Source organism: Callithrix jacchus, chromosome 1 (genome assembly GCF_049354715.1).
Source record: "Callithrix jacchus isolate 240 chromosome 1, calJac240_pri, whole genome shotgun sequence".
In the NCBI taxonomy this organism is placed as follows: domain Eukaryota; kingdom Metazoa; phylum Chordata; class Mammalia; order Primates; family Cebidae; genus Callithrix; species Callithrix jacchus.
Genome location: NC_133502.1, coordinates 157,779,986 through 157,805,225, shown reverse-complemented (window position 1 = coordinate 157,805,225; position 25,240 = coordinate 157,779,986). Strand labels below are relative to the sequence as shown.

The window sequence follows — 25,240 nt, the reverse complement described above, 5'->3', positions numbered from 1 at the left end:
CCCGAGGCGGAGGTGGCAGTAAACCGAGATTGCGCCATTGCATTCCAGTCTGGGTGACGGAGAGAGACTCCATCCCCCCCCCAAAAAAAAAACTCAAAAGGGGAATTGGTTCTCCCAACTTGTTCTACAGAACAGGAATTTTTGCACCTGCCAATTGGCACAGGAGAATCGTGAGGAGACTTCCCAGACTTCAGGGAGGTGTCAGAGCAGTAACACACACTGGAAAGAGTATCTCCAAAAGGGATGAGCCCAAACACCCTTCTCATCCTCAGACTATTAACCTGCAGTCACCCAAAAAATTTTACTTCACAGTTACATCTACCAACAGATTGTTGAAAATAGATGTGCATTAGATAATATTTAATATGTAATAGAGGTATATTGCTATTCCAGCTAGGGAAATGGCCCATGAGTAGTTCAATTTTCATGTTACCTACGCAGCCTCTCCACTCTAGAATGCTCTACCAAGGTCTTCATATGATCCTAGAGAATAGTAAAGTGCCTTCATTTCCCCAAAGTATCTCAGAAGTAAAGATTCCAGCAGGGAAATATGTGCCCTTTGTGTAGATTACAGAAATTTTACATAAATGAATGATGGTCGACCCTTGGTGTACTTGGGGGATTGGTTCCAAGACCACTTGTAGTGACAAAATCTACACAGACTTGTCACACCCTTGGCTCTGCAGAACTTATGTATATGAAAAGCCAGCCCTTTGTATATGTGGGTTTCACATCCTGCAAATGCTGTGTTTTCCATCCATGTTTGGTTGAAGAAAATCCCCCACATAGTGGACCCCACATAGTTCAAAACTTTGTTGATCAAGGGTCAACTGTAAATGTTTTTTATTTAAGTTATGTTTTTAATTAAAGGAACAAGCATTGCAGGTGCACTGTGTGTCAAGGTAGGGACTTGACATTCCTAATCTGCTTGAATCCTCACAAGGCAGCTCTCTGAGAAGGGCAGTGTTTTCTCCACTGTTGGGAAGACTTCATAGTGGAGAGCTTAGGAGTGCAGACTTCAGAGTCACCTGAGACCAGGGTGCAGGTCCTGGCTCCAGGAATTTCTAGTTGAACGATCTTGAGCACTCTGGTGATGTCTCTGAGCCTCAATTTCCTCATCTGAAAACTGGATATAACAACATGTACTTTTCCGGATTGTTGCAGGGCTTCACTCAGAGCATGTTTATAAAGCTCTTAGTAGCAGTCTAATATATAAAAAATGCTGAGTTAATGGTGACTGAATTCTGTTATCTTGCAAATGATAAGTAGGCTACTTGACACGTGGCTGTTAAGTAATGGAGCTGGGGTTCGGGCCAGGTCTCTCCTCTTTCAGTTGCTCCATGCTGCTCTCAGCTGTCTTCCCCATGTATATACCAGCTCACGCAGAGCTGCAGTGCCACAAAAGCAGCTTATAGCAAAGAGAGCGCATGGCCCACGTTTCTCGTTATTTAAAAGCTACATCATAATCCAGTGGCCCTTATGCGGTGCTCAGCTTCAGTCAGCTACTTGGTGTTCGCCCGCGGTAATGGGGCTACCATCATTTCTATAGAGAAGTAAACTCTAGGCAGCCAAGAGCCCCCAGTCATCGGGATCATGGAATAAAGGACATGCATTGAAAGGCATCAGCTTCAACCTGGCCGTTCCCTGATGTGCTTTGTTTGTTTTGTTTTATTTCTTGAAGGGTGAACATTCTCAAAATTTCTTTCAAAAGGAAAAAGTTCTTTATACATCAGCGACAGAAACAGGTGAGTAGTTATGTCTGTGCTTGCTTTTGGGTGGGTGTGTGTGTGTGTGTGTGTGTGTGTGTATGTGTGCCTGCACGCGTGTGTGCACGTTTACAGACAGGGCCTCACTATGTTGCCCAAACTGGGCTCAAAGGATCCTCCTGCCTCAGCCTCCCAAGTAACTGGGACTAGAAACATGCACCACTTTGCCCGGGTTCTTGTGTTTTTAAGTTACTTTAGCTTTTAGTTCTTTAAGGGTTGAAGGCAGTTTGCCATGTGCTTAACAGGGAAGAAAGAGCATGCCATTGTGGAGCCAGAGTCTAGAGGATCCAGTGATTGTCTGTATAATTCTGCTTGGCTGGTTGGAGGATTAACTTGCCTTGGAGTCAGAGACAGTGGTTTTAGATCCTGGCTCTTCCACTTACCAGCTAGGCAGGTTACTTAACTTCCTCTAGCCCAGGTTTCCTTGTTTCCAAAAATGCTATAATGCCAACTTCTTAGGGAATTGTGAAGATTAAATAAAAGAGCATTGGTCAAAGCACCTGGCAGAGAGCCCACTGCAAAGTAGCAGTGAATGTCATCAAGGTCAGCTCCCCCGCCATGATGTGTTGAAACTGCATGACGGCTTGGTAGCTGTATGTATCTCATAAGCAAAGTCCATAGCAAATGTGATAACTCAGTTTGCTTATCCATACAGAGAAGTAGAACTTAGAGATGAGGAAACTGAGGCTCCCATGGCTAGTGAATCACGGAAGCTGGAATTTGAACCAGACCCTTACGAATCTGAGACACCAGCTCTTTCCACAACACTACACTCCATCTTTTTATGCTGCATGATTTTCGCTTACTGTCACTGTGTCCATTTCCCAGTTTTTCAAAGTTAATGTGTGCTTAAAATGGCCTCACAGGGCAGTAAACTCTTAAAATAAGGACACAAAAGCTCAGAGCAGCTAGGACTGGAATCTGGATCTCCTGACCATTCAGTACAAGATTCAAGATGGTAAAAAAAAAATACGTAAGATGGCAATTTAACATGAAAACAGAAAACCTAAACTCATGCAGAATGCAGGCAAAGCAAATGATTAAAATGATTATTATATATGAGCACTAGATTCAACTCTGTGCTTTGTGGAAAGCAAGTAGAGAAAAACCCAAAGGTTATAAACCTGCTGTTGTCTGATAGATGAAAGACTGTTTCTTCAGGAGAGAGATGTTCCCAGAGCTAAAATTTAAAAGGAATGTATCAGACGGTTTTTATCTGCTTACTCCAAATATATCCAGCCTAGAAATGTAAACAGATTTGAAATCAAAGCATTCGCGAAGGACCACAGATGATGAGAAAGAATAGATTCTGGTCATCTCTATTACCATGTTCATAAAGACAGTTAACAAATCATGCTCTTGAATATTCCGGTAACACTGGTTTGTGGCCAAGTCATTTAGAAACCAGTTTTCTGCTGTCTGTTACATCTTACCTCATTTCACCAATGTGGGCTAAATGCTTGCAAGTCCTTGCTCCTATTTCTATGTGAGTGAAATCTTGACTGTTTTTCCTCCCAGGCTGAATCCAGGGAACATATCGTGGCCTTCAACATGCTGAATTATCGATCTTGCAAAAACTTGTGGAAATCCTGTGTTGAGCACCATACATTCTTTCAGGCAAAGAAGCTACTACCTCAGGAAAAGAATGTTCTGTCTCAGTACTGGACTATGGGCTCTAGGAACACCAAAAAGTGAGTGTGCTGTAAAGACTCTGTCCATACTAGGCTGAGATGTAAACGCATCCTGGTCATCTGTGAATAGAGGACATTGTTGGGCAGAGAAGGGAACCCATCGTCCAGGGACCCCAGGCATTGGATCTCTGAACCTTGATTAAAAGTCTCCCGGGGGCAACAGTGTCTAAGGGACATCTCGTGTTCCCAGCATTTGTTTCTGTCCCCTCAACTCTGCTGAATTCAGTGCTCCCAAACAGCCAGAATTGCAGCTGCACCCTGCACCGTGACATAATAAAGGAAGTGGAGCAATGGCTGTGTGTGTCTCCTGGTGTCAGCGTATTGGGCTATCCCAGCCTGATGCCACTGTGCCAGCCTCTCCCACAGAACATGAATTCCGTAAGACGTTCTGTAAAAATGAATGAAGGATCAGAAAAAGATTTCCAGAGTCAAGTGACTTTGGGATATATTGCCTGTAATAATTACAAAATAATAGTAGTAATCACAGTTGATAATTACTGAGCATTTACTTGGTGCTGGGCACATAATTGTATTTGACTCTTACAACTCTCCTATGAGATAGGTACTTTTATCCACAGGAATGATATTCAAAATATTTAATGACTAGTACAGGAAAAGAAATGGATGTAAAATTATGTATTTTTCATATAAATATATATAAACTTTTAAATTCTAATTTAGATAAAAGTGTATTCTCTAAATAAAATGATTAGTACAGTAAAAGAAATGGATATAAATTTATATATATAATCCATATATACATTTTAAAATTCTAATTTAGATAAATTTATTTATTCTCTAAATGAAATAACCATGCAGTTTATATTTTTATTTCTTTGTTCTTAGACTACCTTGTAAGTATAAGAGACAGCAGCATGAATTGTCAATTTATTCTTTTTTTTTTTTTTTTTTTTTTCCTTGAGAGAGAGTTTCAGTCTTGTTGCCCAGGCTGAGTTAAAGTGGCATGATCTTGGCTCACCACAACCTCTGCCTCCCAGGTTCAAGCGATTCTCCTACCTCAGCCTCCCAAAGTGCTGGGGTTACAGGCATGAGCCATCTTGCCTGGCAGTTTATTCTTATAATTTCTTTTTTCTTTTTCTTTTCTTTTTTTTTTTTTTTTTTTTTTTTTTATTGAGATGGAGTCTTGCTTTGTCATCCAGGCTGGAGTACAGTGGGGCCATCTCGGCTCCCTACAACCTCCGCCTCCTGGGTTCAAGCAATTCTCCTGCCTCAGTCTCCCAAGTAACTTGGATTACAGGAGCACACCACCAGGACTGGCTAATTTTTGTATTTTTAGTAGAGAGAGGGTTTGGCCAGGCTGGTCTCAAACTCCTGACCTCAGGTGATCTGCCCACCTCAGCCTCCCAAAGTGCTGGGATTACAGGCCTGAACCACTGTGCCCAGCCGATTCTTATACTTTTTTTTTTTTTTTGAGACAGAGTCTCACTTTGTCGTCCAGGTTGGAGTGCAGTGGTACAGTCTCGGCTCACTGCAACCTCCATCTCCGGGGTTGAAGCAATTCTCCTACCTCAGCCTCCCAAATAGCTGGGATTACAGGCACCCAGCTAATTTTTGCATTTTTAGTAGAGAGAGGGTTTCACTATGTTGGCCAGGCTGGTCTCGAACTTCTGACCTCAGGTGATCCGGCCACCTTAGCCTCCCAAAGTGCTGGGATTACAAGCATCAGCCACTGTGCCCAGCCATTATTTCTAAATCATTTGTTGGTTTTTCAAAATTGTTTTTGTGATTTGTTGTTGATGTGGCTATTACTAAATGAGACTCATGTATGAGCCATTATCTGATATGTGGAAATGCATCAGACTGTTCAAGTTACTTTCCTAATAAATTGATAATCATTAGGGAACTTGTAGACTGAATAAGTAGCTAATTTCTGTTAGTATCAGTGATACTATTTATGGTGCTAAATGTTCTCTCTCAGCTTCTGATGAACCAAGGGCAAATATATTTTTTAAGTTTTTAGCTCTTATAATACTCTCTAGTATATTTATGCATTCAGTAGCTCTACTGTTGAACAAGCCATGAAAATAACTTATTGGAATATATCATTGACTTAGACAGGACCTGATCCTCAGGCCAGATGAGAGAAGGAATGGGGAGGCAATTGAAAGCGTGCCCTCTGTTGCAGAGCTGCCTGGGTTCAAATCCTTTCTCTGTCACTTGAGCTTTAATTTGTTGCTTCAATTTCTTCATCTGCAAAACTCTGTCATCTGTATGCATCCAATGCCAGCAAGGCTGGGTTCTGGTCATCTGTTGTGGTGTAAAAAAATTTCCCCTATTTTAGTGACTGAAAGCAACACCCATTCTATTATATCTCATGATTTTGTGAATCAGGAATCCTGGAAGGGCTTGGCCAGATGCCTCTTCTGCTCTGTGTAGTATAGAGGGGGATTTCTCAGTGAATGTGGCCAGAGGATCCAAGACAAGTTTTCTTACATACCTGGTGTTTTGATGGAATGGTTGGAAGGCTGGGCTCACCTGGACTCCTTAGCCTGCCCATCTTGATGCTCCAGGAGGGTAGTTGAATTTCTTACATAGACACTCAGGGTTCCAGGAGCCAAAGACAGAACTATTCAGCCTTCTTAAGGGTGAGACCTGGCACTGGCACAGTGACCCTGTTGTTGAAAGCAGTCACAAGCCAACCCAGATGCAAAACTCAAAGAACTTGCAGCCATCTTTAATCTGCTACAGGGGATTATTTGGGTTGGGAAGATGACTTGGGAAGACAAGTCAGCAGTTCTTTTTCTACCTGCGCCAGCTTCAGCATACTGGTGAATTTCAAGTCTCATTACCTCCATTTTACAGATGAGGAAACTGAGGCTTAGAAGGGTCATTTGACTTGCCCAGCCCCTAGAGATACAACTGCACATCTGCTTATTGGGCCTTCTGAAAGGTTCCACATAAAAATAAACTTGTTTGGTTATTTTCCAAGCTTATGGGACAATGGAACACTTTTTTTCAGAGAGTCTCTATTAATAACCCATGACACATTAAACCTTGGATTCAGGCAGCTTGCTCCCCTTGTTTTGATCCTGTGCTCTTCATCACTGGCGGTGTGCTTTCCGATGTAGGCCTGCCTCAGACGAAAGAGTCTCCCAGTGATGCTGTTGTGAGCATTTTGATCAGGATAACAACAGCGTTTCTTAATGTGAATTAGTACATGATGGGCTTACAGGGCGTTTCATGTCGTTTATGTTCTTTGGTTTGTTCTTTGTTCTGTTTTGTTTTTGTTGGTTGGTGTCATGCCACAAGGAAATATGTAGAATGTTTTCATAAGACAATAAGACCTTTAAACCTAGTTTAAAATGTAGAGATGCCAGAACCAAAGTTCCTCACCCTTCAGCTAGGCTTCATGCTCTGTTCTCTCAAATAATTCATTTTCTGAGGGGTCTAGATAGCTAAGATTTAAATTCTCTGAGTATAAATAAAATTCAAGAGTAACCTTCAGGGTAGCACATTTCAAGAACATAGCACGAAATGGCATTTCCTTTTTTTTTTTTTTTTTTTTTTTAAACACAGTCTTACTGTGTTCCCCAGACTAGAGTGCAGTGGTATAATCTTGGCTCACTGCAGCCTCTGCCTCAGAGATTCAAGGGGTTCTCCTGCCTCAGCCTCCCAAGTAGCTGGAATTAGAGGCAAGGGCCACTACACCTGGCTAATATTTTTGTATTTTTAGTAGAGATGGGGTTTTGCCATGTTGGCCAGGCTGATCTTGAACTCCTGACCTCAAGTGATCCACCTGCCTCAACCTCCCAAAGTGCTGGGATTACAGGCATGAGCCACGGTGCCCAGCCTGAAACTATACTTTCTAAGTGCATTTTCAGATTCTCACTCAAAGAGTTACCAGTAATTTATAGTGACAGCTTCTGCCAGCTAGGATGATGAAGAGCACCTGAAAAGATGGCTAATATTTTAACTTCTGCCAGTGTGAATAAAATAAGAATTCCTTGAAATCACTTGAACTCTATTTCTGTGTGATCCTGGAATTTCTTCTGATCTAGTTAGGTTTGGTTATATTCTGGAAGCAGCTTTGTTGCTTGAGTAGTGAGGACAAGAAAGGATTTTCACTATAAGAGCAGAAATCACATAAGGAAATTCCAGGACAGACAGGAATTGCTTTTGAGCTGTCTCCCTCTACTCCCCGTAACCTTAGCATTAAGCAGCCATCCGTCAGACAAGCATGTGTAGACTGTTTCACACATGCTGTAATTTATTTCCTGTTGAACATGTCAGTGTAGAAAGTGAACCTGCATCTGGTTTTTCAGGTCGGTAAATAACCAATATTGCAAAAAGGTGATTGGCGGGATGGTGTGGAACCCAGCCATGCGGAGATCCTTATCAGTGGAGCACTTAGAAACCAAGAGTCTGCCTTCTCGTTCCCCTCCCATTACTCCCAACTGGTATGTCCTCCTTTTTTTTTGTACTACCCATCAGTAGACACTTTCTCTCTTTTAAAAATAAAAACTCAACTTATAAATTCCTAAAGCTAGAAGACCTACAGAGTTTACAATTGCATTTTAGGCTCATGGCAGAAGTAACTGTTTTCATGAAGTACACAAGTCTAGCTATCTTGTGTAATACTGAGATGCTCTTTTTAAAAAAACTTATTAGATCTAAATAATTTGGGAAACTCTAGCCTGCTGAAAGGCCTCCCTTGGAATCACAGCACACGTTAGCACGTTAAACACTCTGAGATGTCCGTGATAAAGAAGTATGGTTAGCTTTACTTAATTCATGTTTTCCATTAACATCCCACAAAATAAACTTAGGGGAAAACTAATGTAGGCACGTGATATAGATGATGTGAGGATGTATGACCTTCAGCAGCAGAAGCAAATGCACATCAGGAAGTAGCCTGCTGACTAAATAGGACGGACTCAGCTTAAAAGGAAATAGGTGGTAGTTTGGTAAAGTGGGAAGGGTACTGAGTTTGTAGCTGAAAGACCAAAACTCTGCTTTTGGCTCTTCTGTTAATTAACAAGTTTCTTTACCTCTGTAGCCTCAGTTTCCCCATCTCTAAAAGGATTATAAAAGCTACCACAAATGAAATAATAATGTACAAGTACATTGTAAGCTTTTAAAAGAATCAGGTGGAATTATCATTATCTTATTATAATGATCCCCAAAGACTGTTTTGCGGCTACCCCCAAAAAGCCCAGGGGCCAGAAGGGAAAATCTAGCAGGAAAACTTTTCCCCCAGCTCCACAGTGGAGTAAGAGTGTGTGTCTGTAAATACCTGAGCCAGGATCTGCTAAGCCCAAGAGAAACTGGGAGGCAGGCAGACAGAGGAGATGCTGTGCTGGGCCTGCAAGGGAAGGACCCTTCGCTCGGGGCCTAATGCTCGGGGAAGGGACAGGGACAGCATTTAGTGTTAGAAATCATGACATAACTGAATAGACTTGCTTCTTGGTTTCCAAAATTTAGATACCTCATTCTAAAGAGGTAGATTTATGCTATAATACAGCAGCTTCATGTATCTGAAAATCTCATTGGCAGCAATGCCAGGGGCCCAGAGAGCCCAGGCCAGGATCCAGGGGAACAGCGGGGTTAGATGTTGCCACACTCGTGGCCTGGAGCTCTTGTGGCTATTTATAGGTCCTCTCCTGAGGAGTCACAAGAGCCTTTTTACTTCTGCTTTGGACACAGCATTATTGATTATCCAGGCCCAGGGGGATTGCAAATCATGGATGCCCTAACGGTCCTGAGGAGAAGTGGCTAACAAAGAAAGGGAAGATGGAAAAGCTGTGAGGGAAAATAGAACTTAGGCAGCTCAGCAGCCTGGGATCGCCCACTGCAGGCGCTGACACCAGGGGCCACGCTGGATGTCCTGAGGACACGGCCTCACTGGATTCATTCTCAGGAGCAGGTAAGTACAGCCCAGGCCCAGAGAGGTGACGTGCCTTGCCCAAGGTCACATGCCTATGCTGCTGTTGGAGGACAGGGCAGTGCTTATATGCCCATCTAATGCCACGTGTTTAATAGGTGATATATCTTAAAAAGCAAACATTTTCTCTTGGATCAAGTGAAATTCACATGAAGGGATGTCGCTGAAGTAAGATTGGAGTTTTGCTGAGAAATATCTTTTGTCTTCTAAGCCTTTTGTTTGCATTGTTCGAATTAATCAGAAAAATTCTCTGATCAGCAGTCCATATGGCCTATTTATGTCTTAAGGGCTTGAGTCCTCCTGGAAGAAAACTAACCCTAAGTCAATACCCGTCCCTTCCCAAAGGGCATAAACCCATCAAATTCTGCCTGTTTATACAGCTGTGGCTACTGTACTGGGAACCACCACTTGACCGAGAGTGTCCGGGATTTGTGTCACCCTTGGTGCATTCTGCTGGGGCAGTCATGAGTTAACCGGCTCTGAATGTCAGCCTCAGCCAAGGAAGGCATCCTTAGAAAGGTCAGGACACAAAGGTCACTGATCTCTAATAAAATTTTTAAGTGGAATTTGCCTTGAACACTTTGTACTCAACGTTTCCCCCACCCAGGCGAAGTCCTCGGCTCCGGCACGAAATCCGAAAGCCACGCCACTCTTCTGCAGATAACCTTGCAAATGAAATGACCTACATCACGGAAACAGAAGATGTATTTTACACATACAAGGGCTCTCTGGCCCCACAAGACAGCGATTCTGAAGTTTCTCAGAACCGAAGCCCGCACCAAGAGTAAGAAACTTGTGTTTTGTTTTCTTGGTATCTGCTTTTTGGCTGTTGTGGAATTTGCTCAGGTCGGGGTTGCCATTTGAGAGGAGCCAAGAGCCAGTGCCTGCAGCCAGCTCCCAAGGGTGCCCTCTGCCAGGATAAGAACTTAAATCAGACTCTACCTTTTCACCCGGAAGATAGTCTGTGTGCTTGGGGTCTAGAGCGTGTACTTTTTTTTGTCTATGACAAAGACCTTCTACTCGCTAAGTACTTGTCAGTCTCTTGAATTAGTCTCCTCTCCAGTTCACAAGCAAAGCCCAGTGTAAATCATTCCATATTCTAGAGGTAGAGACTCTAGGGCCATGCTAACTCTAATTTCTCTAGATTATTAAAGTTTTACCATCACATGATTTCAAATCATTGGAAATATACTTGCTTCTAAAAGCTTTCTCTGAATGGCAGGGTTCTGAGGGGTTTTGTTTTCAATTAATAGTATAAAGAAACAAACATGTTAGAACATTTCTGATTTTCTTTGACAAATTTTTGTTACATTTTTATGTCCCACTCCCCGCCTTTTACACAATGTGACAAATTTCCCTGCTAGCTCAAGGCCAAAAGAAATGTCTGTCCTAAAAGACTGGTTGAATGCTTTTGTTACTCAGTGAGATACATTTAACCCATTTGTTTCCGTTTTTGTCTTGGTGGCCAGGGAGTTCAGAGCTGCACATCATGCTCAGCGGAGATTTCTTACGTAGGACCTTCTCTTCCTCCTCTGCCTTTGTTATATGGGTCTTTTTTTTTTTTTTAATTTTAATGGATTCATAGTTAGATATGTGTATATTTTGGGGTAAACTATCTCAAATCATTTTTTTAAGTAGGTAAGAGTATAAATTAGGTTAAAGCATGATAGTAAAGGATCAACTGCTAGGAAATCAGCCATAGTCATTGGGTATCACATCTATTCTTTTAACCTCATACTGTGTCTAAAATATAGAGAGATAATGCCTCCCCTAACAGTGAGATTTAGCAAGCAGGTACTTTAGTTAATCTGTAAGTTTTTTTACCACTGTAGCTAGTAGGCTGAAAGCACCAAATGCATCCTGATTGTACTCCAGGCATTCACAGGTGAATTGCAAATCTCCTTCCCGTTTATGTGGAATGGTGCTACCTCTCCTCTGTCCTTGCCCACAGCAAACATGGTTTCCAGTTTATCTGTGTTCTTAACACCTCCGGTTAAATAATCCTTGTGGTCATTCCTTCCCTGTGACCTGATCTTGGATGATGCTTTTGTTAAGCACTTGCTATCTCCTGTTCCAATTGGCGGCCTGCGGCCCCTTGGTCGGGGCTGAGTGGATGATTGTGAGTTCCTTTGTGTGACTTTGTAGCTTTTCAAACCACAAGGCAAGAGTGCAGGCGTGTGTGACTAGAGCCATTTGAGTCTGCACCGGGGGCTCTGCCGCTTTGGCAAAAGGAGAAGACAGTTTAGAGAACTGTTGGAGGGCTCTGGGAAGCCCACTCACGCCTGCCACGCCTGCGGTGGTTTCAGTCCTATCGCAGAACAGTACAGCATCTAGACCTTCCTGTCCAGTACAGCAGCCACCAGCCACAGGTGGCTGTTCAAATTAATTAAAATAGTAAAATGTAAGCATTCAGTGCCTCAGTCACACAAGCCTCACTTGAAGTGCCTGACAGCCACACAGGAGTGGTGGCCTCCATCTTGGACAGCACAGATACAGCCTGTTCTCATCATTGAGGAAAGTGTTGTCAACAGCACTCATCTAGACTAACACGTTTATGCCATCATTTGTTTAAAGTGGAATGACCCCCTAGAATATCTACAAGTGAGAAGGGCGTTTTTCAAACAAAATTCATGTGGGAGTAGGTTTGGAGTCATCACCTTGCTTGCACTCTGGGTGCTCCACACCTCGCACCCAGCTGCTCATCTGTGACATGGCGCTGATGGGTAGCCTCTGAGTGCCCTCCCAGCCCAGCACCCTCTGATGTCTTTATACAGTCTGTGCTAGGTGGGGAGGGAGGCAGTCTGTCCGGTGACAAGCAGACACTTGAGAGGGCCTGCATTCATTCCCGAGTCCAGCGGCACACTTTCTACATCCTTGGCTCGTCACTGAGGGGGTCACCAGAGCAAATTAGACAGGTTTATTCAGGAGTCTCCAGGCCAGCGGGGCAAATCGCACATTATCAGCCTACACTGCCATACTCCAGGGCTCTGTCGCTTTGGTGAAAGGAGGAGGGGGCTTAGGGAACAGTATGTGTCCTACATCAGATGTTCCTCCTGTAGTCTGCAATTACCGTCACACAGTTGCGGAGCATCTAGACGTTCACAGTCCAATACAGGAGCCACCAGCTCCGTAGACTGTTTACATTTCAGTTCACTAAAATTAAATAAGATTTCAAATTCACTCCCTCAAGCGCTGTTTGATGGAAGTGACTTCTGGGCCTGTTTGCTCCTATACATTGCACAGTGATTCTTCTTGAAACCCCTCCATGAGACCTTCTAAAATGTGTCATCTTGGGGCAGCTAAATGTTAAGAATAGCAAATAATCGTGGTTCAAGTCAGGTTTCCTTGTGGAGTTTTGCCAGGTGCAGGGACAGTAGTCATGCCAGGGGGTCAGGTTAGTGGCTGTGCTCTGTAAGTGGGGTGAACAGCTAGAAAAGCAGTCCCCCATCACCTCTGTTAGGTAGGAGACCTCTTCCTGCTGGTGGGAAGCTACTTTGTGCTGGTTCTTCAGAGGAAGCGGGCCCTCCCAAGGGCCTGGGGACCCCCATTGCCCCAGGTAAGAAGTGCAGACTGGTCTGTACTTGGTGAGAAAAAAAAAAAAACCTGTTGGTGACTTTCTGTGAGTATTTGCAAAATGTTTAAGAAATGTTTGACATGTTTTATATGGCAGATTTGTGTTAGGCAAAAAGAAGCATTCTGTCAGAGCAATCAGATAAATAATATCACAGACAGTGAGGAGGATTCCTTTTAAGAAGAATTAAGTGTGATGTTCTGTACTCATTTAAAAAAGAAGGAAGAGAGAAAGAAAGAAAAAGAGCGGTTAGGTTTTGGCTGTAAACCCGGAGTGGCACAGCTCAGGCTGCCTGCATGCCGTCTTAGCGGATGAGTCACTCGCTGGTTTGCTCCATATTTATAGCAGCACAGCAAAGTTTATGATTATAGTTATGAATCCTTGGCAGTTTGCTTTGAGCCCAAGTAGGCTGCACTCTTTTGTTGCTCCCAGCCATTGTGTGTTCCTTTCCTTGCTTCCAACTGAAGACCAAATTCTGCAGACAAGTTAGTTTCCCTCATGGCAGAAATGAAAAACCTACCACTCTCCACCCAGATAAAAGGCAGAGATGTTCCCTAAAGAAAAAGAGACATGCAGAACAGGAACTGGGGGAGCAGTTTAGAGCTGTATTAGAAAAACTTTCTGGTTATTGTTTTACCACAGTTGTCTTGACGGGTCAGCAGCATGACACCCCTCCAAGTGGATGGGGCTTCACGCCTGCGTAACTTCTTTGCTGTTTGTTGGCCTCTTTCCTTAGAGCCTGCCTTCTTCCATGGGATGTGGGGCAGCCATTGCTTTTTATTCCATAACTTCTGTGCAGGCCAGGCACAGTGGCTCACGCCTGTAATCCTGCTGGGCAGATTACTTGAGCCCAGGAGTTCAAAACCAGCCTGGGCAACATGGCAAAACTCCATTTCAACAATAAGTATAAAAATTAGCCAGGCACGATGTTGTGTGCCTATAGTGCTAGCTACTCGGAAGGCTGAGGTGAGAGAATTACTTGAGCCCAGGAGGTCAAGGCTGCAGTGAGCTATGATCGCCTCACTGCTCTCCAGGCTGGCTGGCATTGGAGTAAGACCCTGTCTCAAAACAACAAGAGAAAAACGTTTTCATTGGAAGGAACCCAGAGGATCCCCTTTTTCAGGTTTGGTGGTAGGATAGGAACTCCCCCAACCCTACTGTGGGTCCCTCAGGCCTGAGCACCCTGCCAGCAATGGAGAGTCCCCTACAGCAGCAATGTGCTCTGTTGTTAGAGAGCCCAGGTACCCAAGCTGGGTTAGTTCTTCCCAAGCTGGGCTGGAAGCCTCCTTGACACTGACCCGGCATCAAGGTTCATGCCTTAAACTCTCAGGACAACACAGATGGTGTCTGTTCCCAGGTCCACCTGCCAGCCTTGGTTACTGTTCCTTAAGATAGACAATTCCAGTGTAGTCACTTTCCACCTGTCACCCTCACAACCACCCTTCTCCAGGTGCAGATGAGCCCTTCTAGAGGGTGGCACCAGATCCGAATGTAGAGGAGGGATCTGCCTACCATTCTACGTGTCCCCCTCAGAGGACGCCAGCCAGGGACAGGGTTTTGTTCAGAGCGTTTATGTCCTTTTTCCTTGAACCTTGCCTTCTTGTTTGGGCCCACTTGCATGTGGACATCTCTCAAATACCTGAAACCCAACATGATCCAATCTCAGCTCCTCATGCTGGCTGGTGTCCAGCCCATGGCTGTTCCTGTGTCTTGGTAAGGGGGACCATTTTTTCAATACTACAGGTTTGCACCTATTGGAAACGTCAGTCGTCCCTCACTCCTCTTTTTCTCTCACTGTCCTTAGGCTGTTTCTCATCTTGTTAATTCTACCTCCCAGACATCACTTGCGTTTGACTCCTTCGCCATCCCCACTGCACTCCCCCTTGCCGCCACCATCATCTCTTGCATCGTCTAGCTCAGTCATGTCCAAACCGTCCCCCTGTCTTTGGTGTCACCTCCTTCCACACCGTGCTTTACAAGAATAGCAAAGTTATCATTTTCAAATACATATCCAAGAATGTCACTCCTGCTTCAATACCTGTTCTCTGCTTTTTCAACATTTCCTGCCTTGACCTGTGCTGCTGCTTTTGTTTGTTATTTTAAGTGTTTTGCCAGAATGCCCTCTTTTTCCCACTTGACTACCGATTCAAACTCCTATTAATTCATCTTTCAAACTCAAGCTCAAGTGCATCTGCTCCAGGAAGCCTCTTCTGGCCTCATATGGTACCCCAGACATCTGAGCATCTCCACTGTAGCATGATAATATTTCTTCTCTTGTAGACAATGAATTCTTTGAGGGTAGGGATAGTGCCCTATTCAGCTCTTCTTCCTTAAAACCTGACATGGTTATTTGGCATTTAATAGACATTCAGTGACTATTTGGATGGATGGATGGATGGATGGATGGATGGATGGATGGATGGATGGACGGATGGACAGACAGATGGTCAGACGGACAGATAGATGATGGATGGATAGATGGTGATGAATGGATGGATGGATGGATGGATGGATGGATGGATGGACAGACGGACGGATGGACAGATAGATGATGGATGGATGGATGGTGGTGGATGGATGGATGGACGGAACAGATGAACAGACAGATGGTTATATGAAACTGAATGGGGCCCCAGGATACAAACTCATAAGTTTTCATAATGGGATGCCCCCTTTGCCGCTTCCACATCATGTGTCCATATCACATGAGCAACATCACACCATATTTATTATACTCCAAGGACTCAAACATATTTATTTTGACAAGTTTGGTAACTCTCACCCATGAGCAGGACTGTGTGGTAGGTGCCCCTGCAGGGCATCTGTCAATGAGAAATTCTCAGAGAATTCAGGGACGAATTGACTGAGGTTTAGCAAGTGCTTTCTTGCCAATGAGGTGTCCGATATCTGTCAGGGAAGCCTAGAGGACAGATTCATGATCTGCTGTTCCACCAGGAAAGAGACTGAAAGTTCCGAAAGCACCATACCTGAACCATATTCCCTCTGCCACTTTGATCTTGTGCCCTTCATGAGCTGTTTCCTGTGGAGACTGTGTCCGTGTCACAAATATATATATTGGAAGACAGTATTCTTTCTTTTACTCAAGGACCCTTATGCAAGGAGCCATGTGGGAAATTTCTCCAGGAATTTTATTCAGAAGAAACTGTGCCCTCTGGGTGAACCGTTCTGCATTCCTCTAGCCCCGCGCTATTCCCGCTGTGGCCACAGGCCAGCAGCAGCAGCAGCAGCATCTGAGAGCTGGTCGGATGCAGAATCTCAGACCCACACAGGCCTGCCGAATCACACTCTGCATTGAGCAGGACCGCAGGTGATTCGTGTGCACAGCACATTCTCAGAAGCTCTGATCTTGCAGATGCTGAGAACCATTTAACCCACCTTCTCTTTGCACCTGAGCTTCTAGATTCCCGAGTACATTCTTTGCTCTTTTATTTTTTTATTATGATAACTTTTTTTTACTTTTTTGCAATGAAGTCTCTCTCTGTTGCCAGGATGGAGTACAGTGGCACGATCTCAGCTCACTGCTATCTCCGCCTCCCAGGTTCAAGCAATTCTCCTGCCTCAGCTTCCCTAGTAGCTGAGATTACTGGTGTACACTACTGTACCCAGCTAATTTTTGTATTTTTAGTAGAGACAGAGTTTCACCATGTTGGCTAGGATGGTCTCGATCTCCTGACCTCGTGATCCGCTTGCCTTGGCCTCCCGAAGTGCTGGGGTTACAGGGCATGAGCCACCATGCCCGGCCATTCCTTGCTCTTTTAGAGTAACTCACCCAATCACCTTGGGTGATCTTCTTGGTACTTTGCCAAGAGGTTTTTATTCTTCATTCACTCAGCATTTCAGCTGAGCACTCCCTGTGTGCCTGGTCCTATGTTCCTGAGCACTAGGAGAGGAATAGAAAGAGCACTAGGGTCTCCTGACCCTGAGAATCTCCCAAAGCAGCGCCCCTTTTCCATCACACTGCAATTTGAGAGCAAGACTTTGTCCCCTTTGACAGGCAGGGTTTGGGGAGGTCCTTGTAATTCTCTAGGGTTTAGGGAGAGCTACAGTTCGGAAGCGTGTGTTTTCTGGAGGGTGAATATTTGTGTGTCTGCCTGGTGGTCAGTCTGTGTCTCACATTTCTCTGTCTCTGCCTCTTTCTCCCCAAGAAAACCAGGGTGTTGTCAATCCCACATGGGTTCTTCCATGGTGTCTCCCACCTCTGCCTCAGGGACCAACCTCTTCTACTCCTTCCTTCCCCTGGTCATTGGCTCCGTCCCACCCTCACCGTCTTTTTGCATCCCTCATCCTGCCCCTTTCTTTGCTCCACTTGTGGAATTCATGGGGCAGCTCCCCCACGTTCCTCAGCCGCTCTGCCTTCTGCCCAGCAGATGGAGGAGGCGCCTGGGCTTTGGTGCCTTCACCCCTGGCCACCCTGTGCTGTGTCCAGCTGCCACCTGCTCATTGCATCTCCTCATTCGATGTCCTCTTTCTTGTCTGTCTGTCCATCTTGCACACTGAACAGAACATCACCACTCGATGCCCTACAAAGCACCTCTGTACACAGTTGAGCAGGCTAAAAAATCAGCCATTTGTCAAAATAAATGACTAAGAGTAACCCCTCCAACCCTGCTTAGATAGAAAACAGGTTAGGGCATAAAATGACCTGGAATATAGTATTAGTACTAGCAGCAATAGTAATAGTAGTAGTACTGTTGTCATTTAATACCATGGGCTATTGTAGACAGACCATTGAGTTTTAAATTCAGAAAGACAAACAGGGCTAGGGATGGTGGCTCACACCTATAATCCCAGCACTTAGGGAGGCCAGTGCAGGAGGATTCCTTGAGACCAGGAGTTCTAGACCAGCCTGGGTAACAGCGAGACCGTGTGTGTACAAAAAAATTTTTTAATTGGTTGAACATGGTGGTGGATGCCTGTGGTTCCAGCTACTTGGGAGACCAAGATAGGAAGATCACTTGAGCCCAGAGATCGAGGCTGCTGTGAGCTGTGGTCACGAAACGCCACTCCAGCCTGGACAACAGAGAATTATTCTGTCTCAAAAGAGAAAAGAGTGGGTGCGGGGAGGGAAGGGAAGGAGGGGGAGAGAGACCCAGAACAAGAACTAGAAATACCATTTTATCTTGTTTTGTAACTGCCAAGCAGTTGCCCTTTCTGCCACTAGGTGATGCTCTTGTAAACAATGAAACCCAGCAAAGATGCCGTATTTGGGGGCAATTTTTTAAAGCTTCCTTTTACATAAGTGAAAGTCATTCTTTTTCAGTCCAAAAACTTGTGTACAACTTCAATTCCAAAATGTTCCGTCTCTGAAATGCCTTCCCATCCATAACACCCTACCCACAACCAGCAACTTGGACACCATAAGGCCAGACTCTTGTCCTCTGTATAGCTGTGTTTCTCCAGTGGTCTGTCACTGAATATTTTATTCAAATAGATTGTGATTATGAATCATTCTGTGTGAATATGATACAGATTTTGTATTTAAATTAAGCTCATTTGAACTCACTAGGAGAAAGAGAAGCACCAATTTTATGAAAACTCCTTGGGCAAGGGCTGGAAATAAAGGTGGAGAGAGAGGCAATAGCAGCTGTCTTTTGTCTGGGTTTCACTGAATGACTTGGTCTCTATGATTTTCTTCTCACTCCACCTTGGATGAGGCTAGGATGGGGCAGAGTCTTAGAATGTAGGACAGCACCATATTCAGCAGCTCTGTAAGGTGCCTGTGCTCGGCCTGTGGCTCTGGAAGGGGCTGGTGTGGGTGATGCAGAGATGTGAAGGGTCCTGTCCTGTACAGTGACAGTAAGGATGGCTAGTTCTTGTGACCTTGAGAAGTTAGAAATGGGGGTCTTGGGAATGGGCTCTGCATAGCCTGGAGGGGGAAGAGAAGCTCGGGACACACATCTGTCAGGCTTCTGTCTGCTAAGTGAGGGGAAAGCTCTATGACCCCAGGCAAGTTACTCAGCCTCTTCTGATCTCAGTTTCTTCACCTGTGAACTGGGAGTTAGAGCAAATGAGCACAGAGGTCTGTTCAGTTCTCATCATTTGTAATTCCCTAAGACAGCGCTGTCCAGCAGGGCTTCCTACAGTGGGGAAAATATTCTCTAACTGCACTGGCTAATACAGGAGCCCCTGGCCGCATGGATCTAGTGAGCATGTGAAGTATGGCTGGTTTTTTGTCTTGATTTAAATTTAAATAGCCTCATGTGACTAGTGGCTGCCATACTGGACAGTGCAGCTCTACGATACAGAAGAAACTATAATAGATAGAGGAACATTAAAGATGATCTCAGCGTGGCAGTTAATGGATGTCACAGGCAAATCATGCCAACTAGGAATAATATAAATCTCCTGAATCCACAATAATCCCATTTTCTTTGAGGAGGCAAGAGTCCTATGAAGCAGAACCATCAGGAGAAATGAGACAAGGAAAAATCTTTCAGAAGGGATGGGCCGTGCATCTGCATGAGCCTGCCTGGCAGAGCCTGGTTCAGTAATGAAACCACCAGAGTAGCTGGGCACATTTCCCTGTCACCCTTCTAAAGCAGTAGGGAAGGGAGTGGAGTTTTCAGCAGTTCCCGGATCCACCCTGCTTCCTATCCCTTTTCTCCAAAACCATCTGACATTGTCTAGGCCAGGTGCGGGCAGGGGTGGTCTGTGGGCCTTGGGTGTACTCAAATCCCGCTGATGACCTGTGCAGCTGAGCTTCTAGGGAAACATATGGCCCTAAGGTGCCGGGCCCCTACATCAGTAGTGTTTGCTCTAATAAAATATTAACCCAGTTATTAATATCTCCTCCTTCCCCATGATGAAGGAGTTTATCCGAGAACAATCCAGCACAAAGCTACCTGACCCAGAAGTCATCCAGTTCTGTGTCTCCATCTTCAAATGCTCCAGGCTCCTGCTCACCTGACGGCGTCGATCAGCAGTTCTTAGATGACTTCCACAGGGTGACCAAAGGGGGCTCCACTGAGGATGCCAGCCAGTACTACTGTGACAAGGTGAGCGGGCGCAGGTGGCCAGGTGACTCACCCAGGCTCGCGGCCCCTTTTGGGCAGCTGAGTAGCTCTGACTAAATGGAAATCTCTTATCACCAACTGCTGGAGAGAGATGTGATGTAAATGACGACTTTCAAACGTTTTCCAGAATGATAATGGTGACGGCTACTTAGTCTTGATCCGTATCACACCAGATGAAGATGGGAAATTTGGATTTAATCTGAAGGTATGTTGTGTTATTTATAAAGGAAGCTTTATGCTGTGAAGCAATCTTTTGATGAGTTTTTAGTTTTCAGTAGAAATGTGCTGCATTCTTCAGCTACATAAGGAAATTGTTTCAACCCTCCCAATTGAGAGTTGGTTTTTGTTATTGTTGTTTTTGTTTGGTTTGGGTTTTTTGGCTTTATTTTTTTTTTTTTAGAAAATCTCGCTCTGTTGCCCAAACCTGGAGTGCAGCAACACGATCACAGCTCATTGCAGCACCAGCCTCCCCAGGCTCAGGTGATCCTCCCACCTCAGCTGGGACTATAGGCATGTACCAGCTAATTTTTTAAATATATTTTGTAGAGATATTTTTTGTCAGATAATTTTTCCTGACCTCAAGCGATCTACTCACTTTGGCCTCCCAAAGTGCTGGGATTACAGGCAGGAACCACCACACCCAACCTAGAATTGAGAAGAAGTTTTTTTAATGTGGACTTAGCAGATGCCAAGTCCCAAGTTCCTGCTCTGTGCCTGGCACTGACTGTACACTAGATTCATAGCACCTTCTTCAGTTCTGATAACAAGCAGTAAGGTCAGCATTTTAAACCCATTTTACAAATAAATACTGAGGCTCCGAGAGTTGAGGGCACCCAGTTGGCAAATAGATCTACCTGCTTCAGGAATGCCACTAAAAGAAGCCCTCAGCATTGCTAAAGCTGATAAGAGAAAACAATTCAGGTTCAACCTGCAGGGCCACCACTCTTCTCCTGGCACCTTTAAGCAGGATCTGCAAACTGAGCCCATAGGCCAAATCCCATCTATTTCTGTAACTAGTTTTTTCGGTAACAGCCACACCCATTTGTTTACTGGTGGGTTAATGGCTGCAGAGATGAGCAGTTGCAACTGAGCTCTCGCTCCCACAAAGTCTCTCTGACCCTTTACAGAAGTATTTACTCACCCCCTACTCTAGGACAGAGTGAGGATGGTCCACAACCCCCCAGCTGCCATCGTGCACAGCCTCATCTGCCCCAGCAGCTATGTTAATGACGAGCCCTCACAGGCCAGATGCACTCACAAGGTGTGCCCCTTTCCCAGGCCTCGCTAGCCTCTGCTGAAAGCACCCTTTTTCAGCAGCACTCAGAAGACACACGTGGAGTACCTCTCCGAAGGGTGTCTGTGTTTTTAAGGAGGAGCTTGCCCTCTCTGAGTGCATCTTTTAGTTCATGGACTGTGGGGATGGCAGAGGGAGTCTTCTGAACAGGGTCCTGGTTAGCCTGCTGGATCCAGAAGGGTCAGGAATTTGTTCCCTATTTCTGAAATGACATGTGATTCGAATTGGTCATAGTGAAGTTTGAGGCCTCCCTGTGCCAAAGACTCACGTTTATTGCTACCTGCATGTTGTTGATGCTGTGAACTACTTAAGTATTATTTTTAACTTAAAATTTTTTTTTTGTTTTACTTTGCAATGTTTACAGGGAGGAGTGGATCAAAAGATGCCTCTTGTGGTATCAAGGATAAACCCAGAATCACCTGTAAGTAAACGCGTTCCATGTTATTTCTCGTGTTTGTTTTTCCCTAATTCTGACAGGTTTCTGTTTCTGTGTCCTCTTTCTTTTCTTTACCAGGTGCAAAGAATGTGTTTAGATACGCATCACCATGTTTTCTATAACCTTCTGCTTAGTGTGGTCTTTGAAGCTATGGCACCCATGTTACCTGGGACCTCGTTAGGATTGCAGAATCTCTGGCCCCAGCTTAGGCCTATTGAACCAGAATCTGCATTTTTAACAAGAGTCTTGAGTGATTGGTGTGCACATTAAATTTTGAGAAGTCCTTTCAGGAGAAGGAAAAAGGCAGTCTGCTGTTCTGCTCACTCCAAGGACACATGGGCCCCATGCCTCTTCTCACCATCTTTCCACCAGCGCCCCCTTTGCCCTCTGTGTAGGCCTTCTAAGAAGAGTGTTTGCTTTTTTCTTTTACATTTGTTTTATTGTTTTTAGGCCAGGCCTAGTGGCTCACACCTGTAATCCCAGCACTTTGGGAGGCCGAGGCAGGTGAATCACTTGAGGTCAGGAGTTCAAAACCAGCCTGCCTGGCCAACAGTGTGAAACACCGTCTGAACAAAAAATACAAAAATTATCTGGGCATGGCGGCTCACAGGTGTGATCCCAGCTACTCCAGAGGCTGAGGCAGGAAAATTGCTTGAACCCAGGAGGCAGAGTTTACAGTGAGCTGAGATTATGCCACTGCACTAGAGCCTGGGTGACAGAGCAAGACTCCATCTCAAAAATAAAATAAAATGAATTTATTTTATTGTTTTTAAAATAATAAAATATTAAGCAATTTTTTCATTTAATATTTTCATTGTGCATGCTTAGGGTATACAACATGTGTCTTGTTATACATACCGTACTGCAGTCAAACAAATTAACATGTTCCTCACTTTCCATAGTTAAGCCTTTTTTTTCTTTTTGAGAGACAGGGTCCCACTCTGTCAACCACGCTGGAATGCAGTGTTGCGATCACTTCAGCCTCTTACTAGGCTCCAGCAATCCTCCTACCTCAGCCTCCCAACTAGCTGGGACCACAGGTGTGTGCCGCCTCACCTGGCTCCACAGTTACCTTTTATTCATCAGCCTTTTTAAAGCAGTAGGAGTCACTGTGCCTCCTTACAGCGAACCATTTTGGGATTTTACTCTGAGACAGTCAGTCCTTAAGCTCTTGTCATTCAACTTTTGCTACTGTTTATGGTTTCTGTAAATTCAGAAGGCTGGCTTTCCTATGCTGTTCACTTCATTGCTTCTGTCCATAATGGTTTTTGTCTCTGTGGTGAAGCTTACAAAAGCTTTCACCTTTGCACAACAGATAAATACTTCACCTCTAGCTGGCAAATCACTTCCCAGCAGTACATCTAGAAAACAAAGGGCTGGAAACGGTGTAGTTACATTGTAATAAGTGAAGGTTGACTACCACAAAGAAATGGCTTCAGTAATTTTTTTAGCCCTATTCTGAAATGTTTCACAACTTATATTCTGAGCAGGACTTTAAAAATCTCACAACCATCTACCATGTCCTCATAGCAGTGGATGTACTGTAAAAATAATGACAATACTACCCGAGGGAGCGAAAGCAAACCTGATCATGGTCTCCAGTGTCTGGGAGCGGAGCGAGTCAGGGTTCCTCCCCAAGGACTGCGTTATGGTAACAGGAGAAACTCGCTTTCCCCTCCACCCAGGCGGACACCTGCATTCCTAAGCTGAACGAAGGGGATCAAATCGTGTTAATCAATGGCCGGGACATCTCAGAACACACCCATGACCAAGTGGTGATGTTCATCAAAGCCAGTCGGGAGTCCCACTCACGGGAACTGGCCCTGGTGATCAGGAGGAGAGGTAATGGCCACCTGGGGGGAAGAGCCATAAGGACACTGCCCTAGCAAAGCTGGGCCTGCTCCAGCCCTTTATCTGCTCTTAAAAATGTTGAATTTGTAGCCAACATTTGAAAATCAAGAACCCGATGTTTGGCTTCCTTCTCACTTGAAAAAATGTTAGGATCTGCCCACGTGAGGCCTGTCCCCATGTGGCCAGTCTTCTGTAGGGAGGCAGTGCCACCCACCCCCTTGCTACCGGACATGAGCCCCGCACCCTTGATTCCTCCCAGGCCCAATGCAGCCCACATCATGCACTCTCTATGTGGCATGGCCCCGCAGACATTTGCATTTTCAGCCCCTTCTCAAAAGATCGGGTCATGTTTTATTAACGTGTGTCTGATTTTTGTCAGAGAGGTAGTGAGGAGAGCAGGGCCTGACTGTCATGGGTGATTCCTCACTCTGCCTCTGCAGGCTGGGAACCCTGCATGAGTTACATGCCCAGCCTGTGGCTCAGCTCGCTCAGGAATGAAGGAGGACAGCAGGGGTCCCAACTTCACAGGGCTGTTGTGAAGATCCAATGGCACTTGGGGCCAGGCACAGTGGCTCATGCCTGTAATCCCAACACTTTGGAAGGCCAAGGCGGGTGGATCATTTGAGGTCAGGAGTTCAAGACCATCTTGACCAACATGGTAAAACCCTGTCTCTACTAAAAATAGAAAAAATTAGCTGGGCGTGGTGCCATGTGCCTTTAGTCCCAGCTGCTTGGGAGGCTGAAGCAGGAGAATCACTTGAACCCAAAAAGTGAAGGTTGCAGTGAGCCAAGATCATGCCACTGCACTCCAGCCTGGGTGACAGAGCGAGATTCTGTCTCAATAAACAAATAAATAAATGGCACTTAGACTGGAAAGCACCTGGATCACTGCCTGATGGGGGCAGAGGTTTGAAGGATGGCCTCTACTGAGCATCATACTGTTGTCTTTATAGTTGTTGTTATAAAATAATAGGCAAGTTCCTTGAACCCCCTGCACAGCTGTAAAATACTGGCAGTAAATGAAGGTTGTGCCTGCAAAGCCCTGGCCCTGTGTCTCTGCCTGCCTTACCTGTGTGGCTCACACCCCACACTGCTGTGCTCCTGCCTTGGCTCTGCTCCCACTAGAACTCTCAGCCCAGAGCCACCAGGACCAGCTCGGACCCTACCTCCTCTGTGAGGCCTTACTAGATCTCTCCCATCCTCACCGGTGCAAAGTTGGGGTGGGTCCTAGCTTTGCTTTCACCTGTATTGTATTTAACACGAAGTGAGAATGTATACTAAGGAGGCAGGTCTGAAGCACAGAGAAGACGTTAGGACTAAGATAGTTACGTGGGAGGCTCCCTTATAGAAATGGCCATGAGTTAGGGATTGAGCTCTCAGGAATGGTGGTGTCACAGGGAGAGCCTGGGACCTCACCCGCATGCCTGGGGAAATGCCCATTTTAGGGAAGTAAATGAAAAAACCTGAGAAAGAAAGGGGGAGTTGGGATGAATAGAAGAATAACCAGGTCAGAAAGAGCGAGCAGAGACAATTTTGTTTTTAAAAATACATTCTTTCCCTTTCCCCTACCTTTGACAAAAGCCTCTGAGTACTAAACACCATTGTTTAAAACTAACCAGGAAGATTAGTATGTCATTTTATGTAATTAACACACATTGAATCATTCACCTAGAAGTATCTTTGGTGAAAATGATT

The 25,240-nt window shown here is 44.9% G+C and overlaps 1 protein-coding gene across 15 annotated transcripts in view; it reads left to right on the top strand.

The window, feature by feature from the left end:
- PTPN3 (protein tyrosine phosphatase non-receptor type 3) overlaps positions 1-25,240 on the top strand; it is a 120,128-nt gene that overhangs the window by 69,585 nt on the left and 25,303 nt on the right. For 9 of the 15 annotated variants that reach the window (XM_078350193.1, XM_078350201.1, XM_078350189.1 and 6 more), the window contains 8 exons: positions 1,682-1,745; positions 3,285-3,457; positions 7,741-7,875; positions 9,967-10,143; positions 19,760-19,946; positions 20,092-20,169; positions 21,623-21,679; positions 23,380-23,536. In XM_078350193.1, the coding sequence (XP_078206319.1) occupies positions 1,682-1,745; positions 3,285-3,457; positions 7,741-7,875; positions 9,967-10,143; positions 19,760-19,946; positions 20,092-20,169; positions 21,623-21,679; positions 23,380-23,536 (1,028 nt within the window). The remainder of the gene's footprint in view (positions 1-1,681; positions 1,746-3,284; positions 3,458-7,740; positions 7,876-9,966; positions 10,144-19,759; positions 19,947-20,091; positions 20,170-21,622; positions 21,680-23,379; positions 23,537-25,240) is intronic. The other 6 variants (XM_078350228.1, XM_078350209.1, XM_035254274.3 and 3 more) reach the window with 1 other exon arrangement.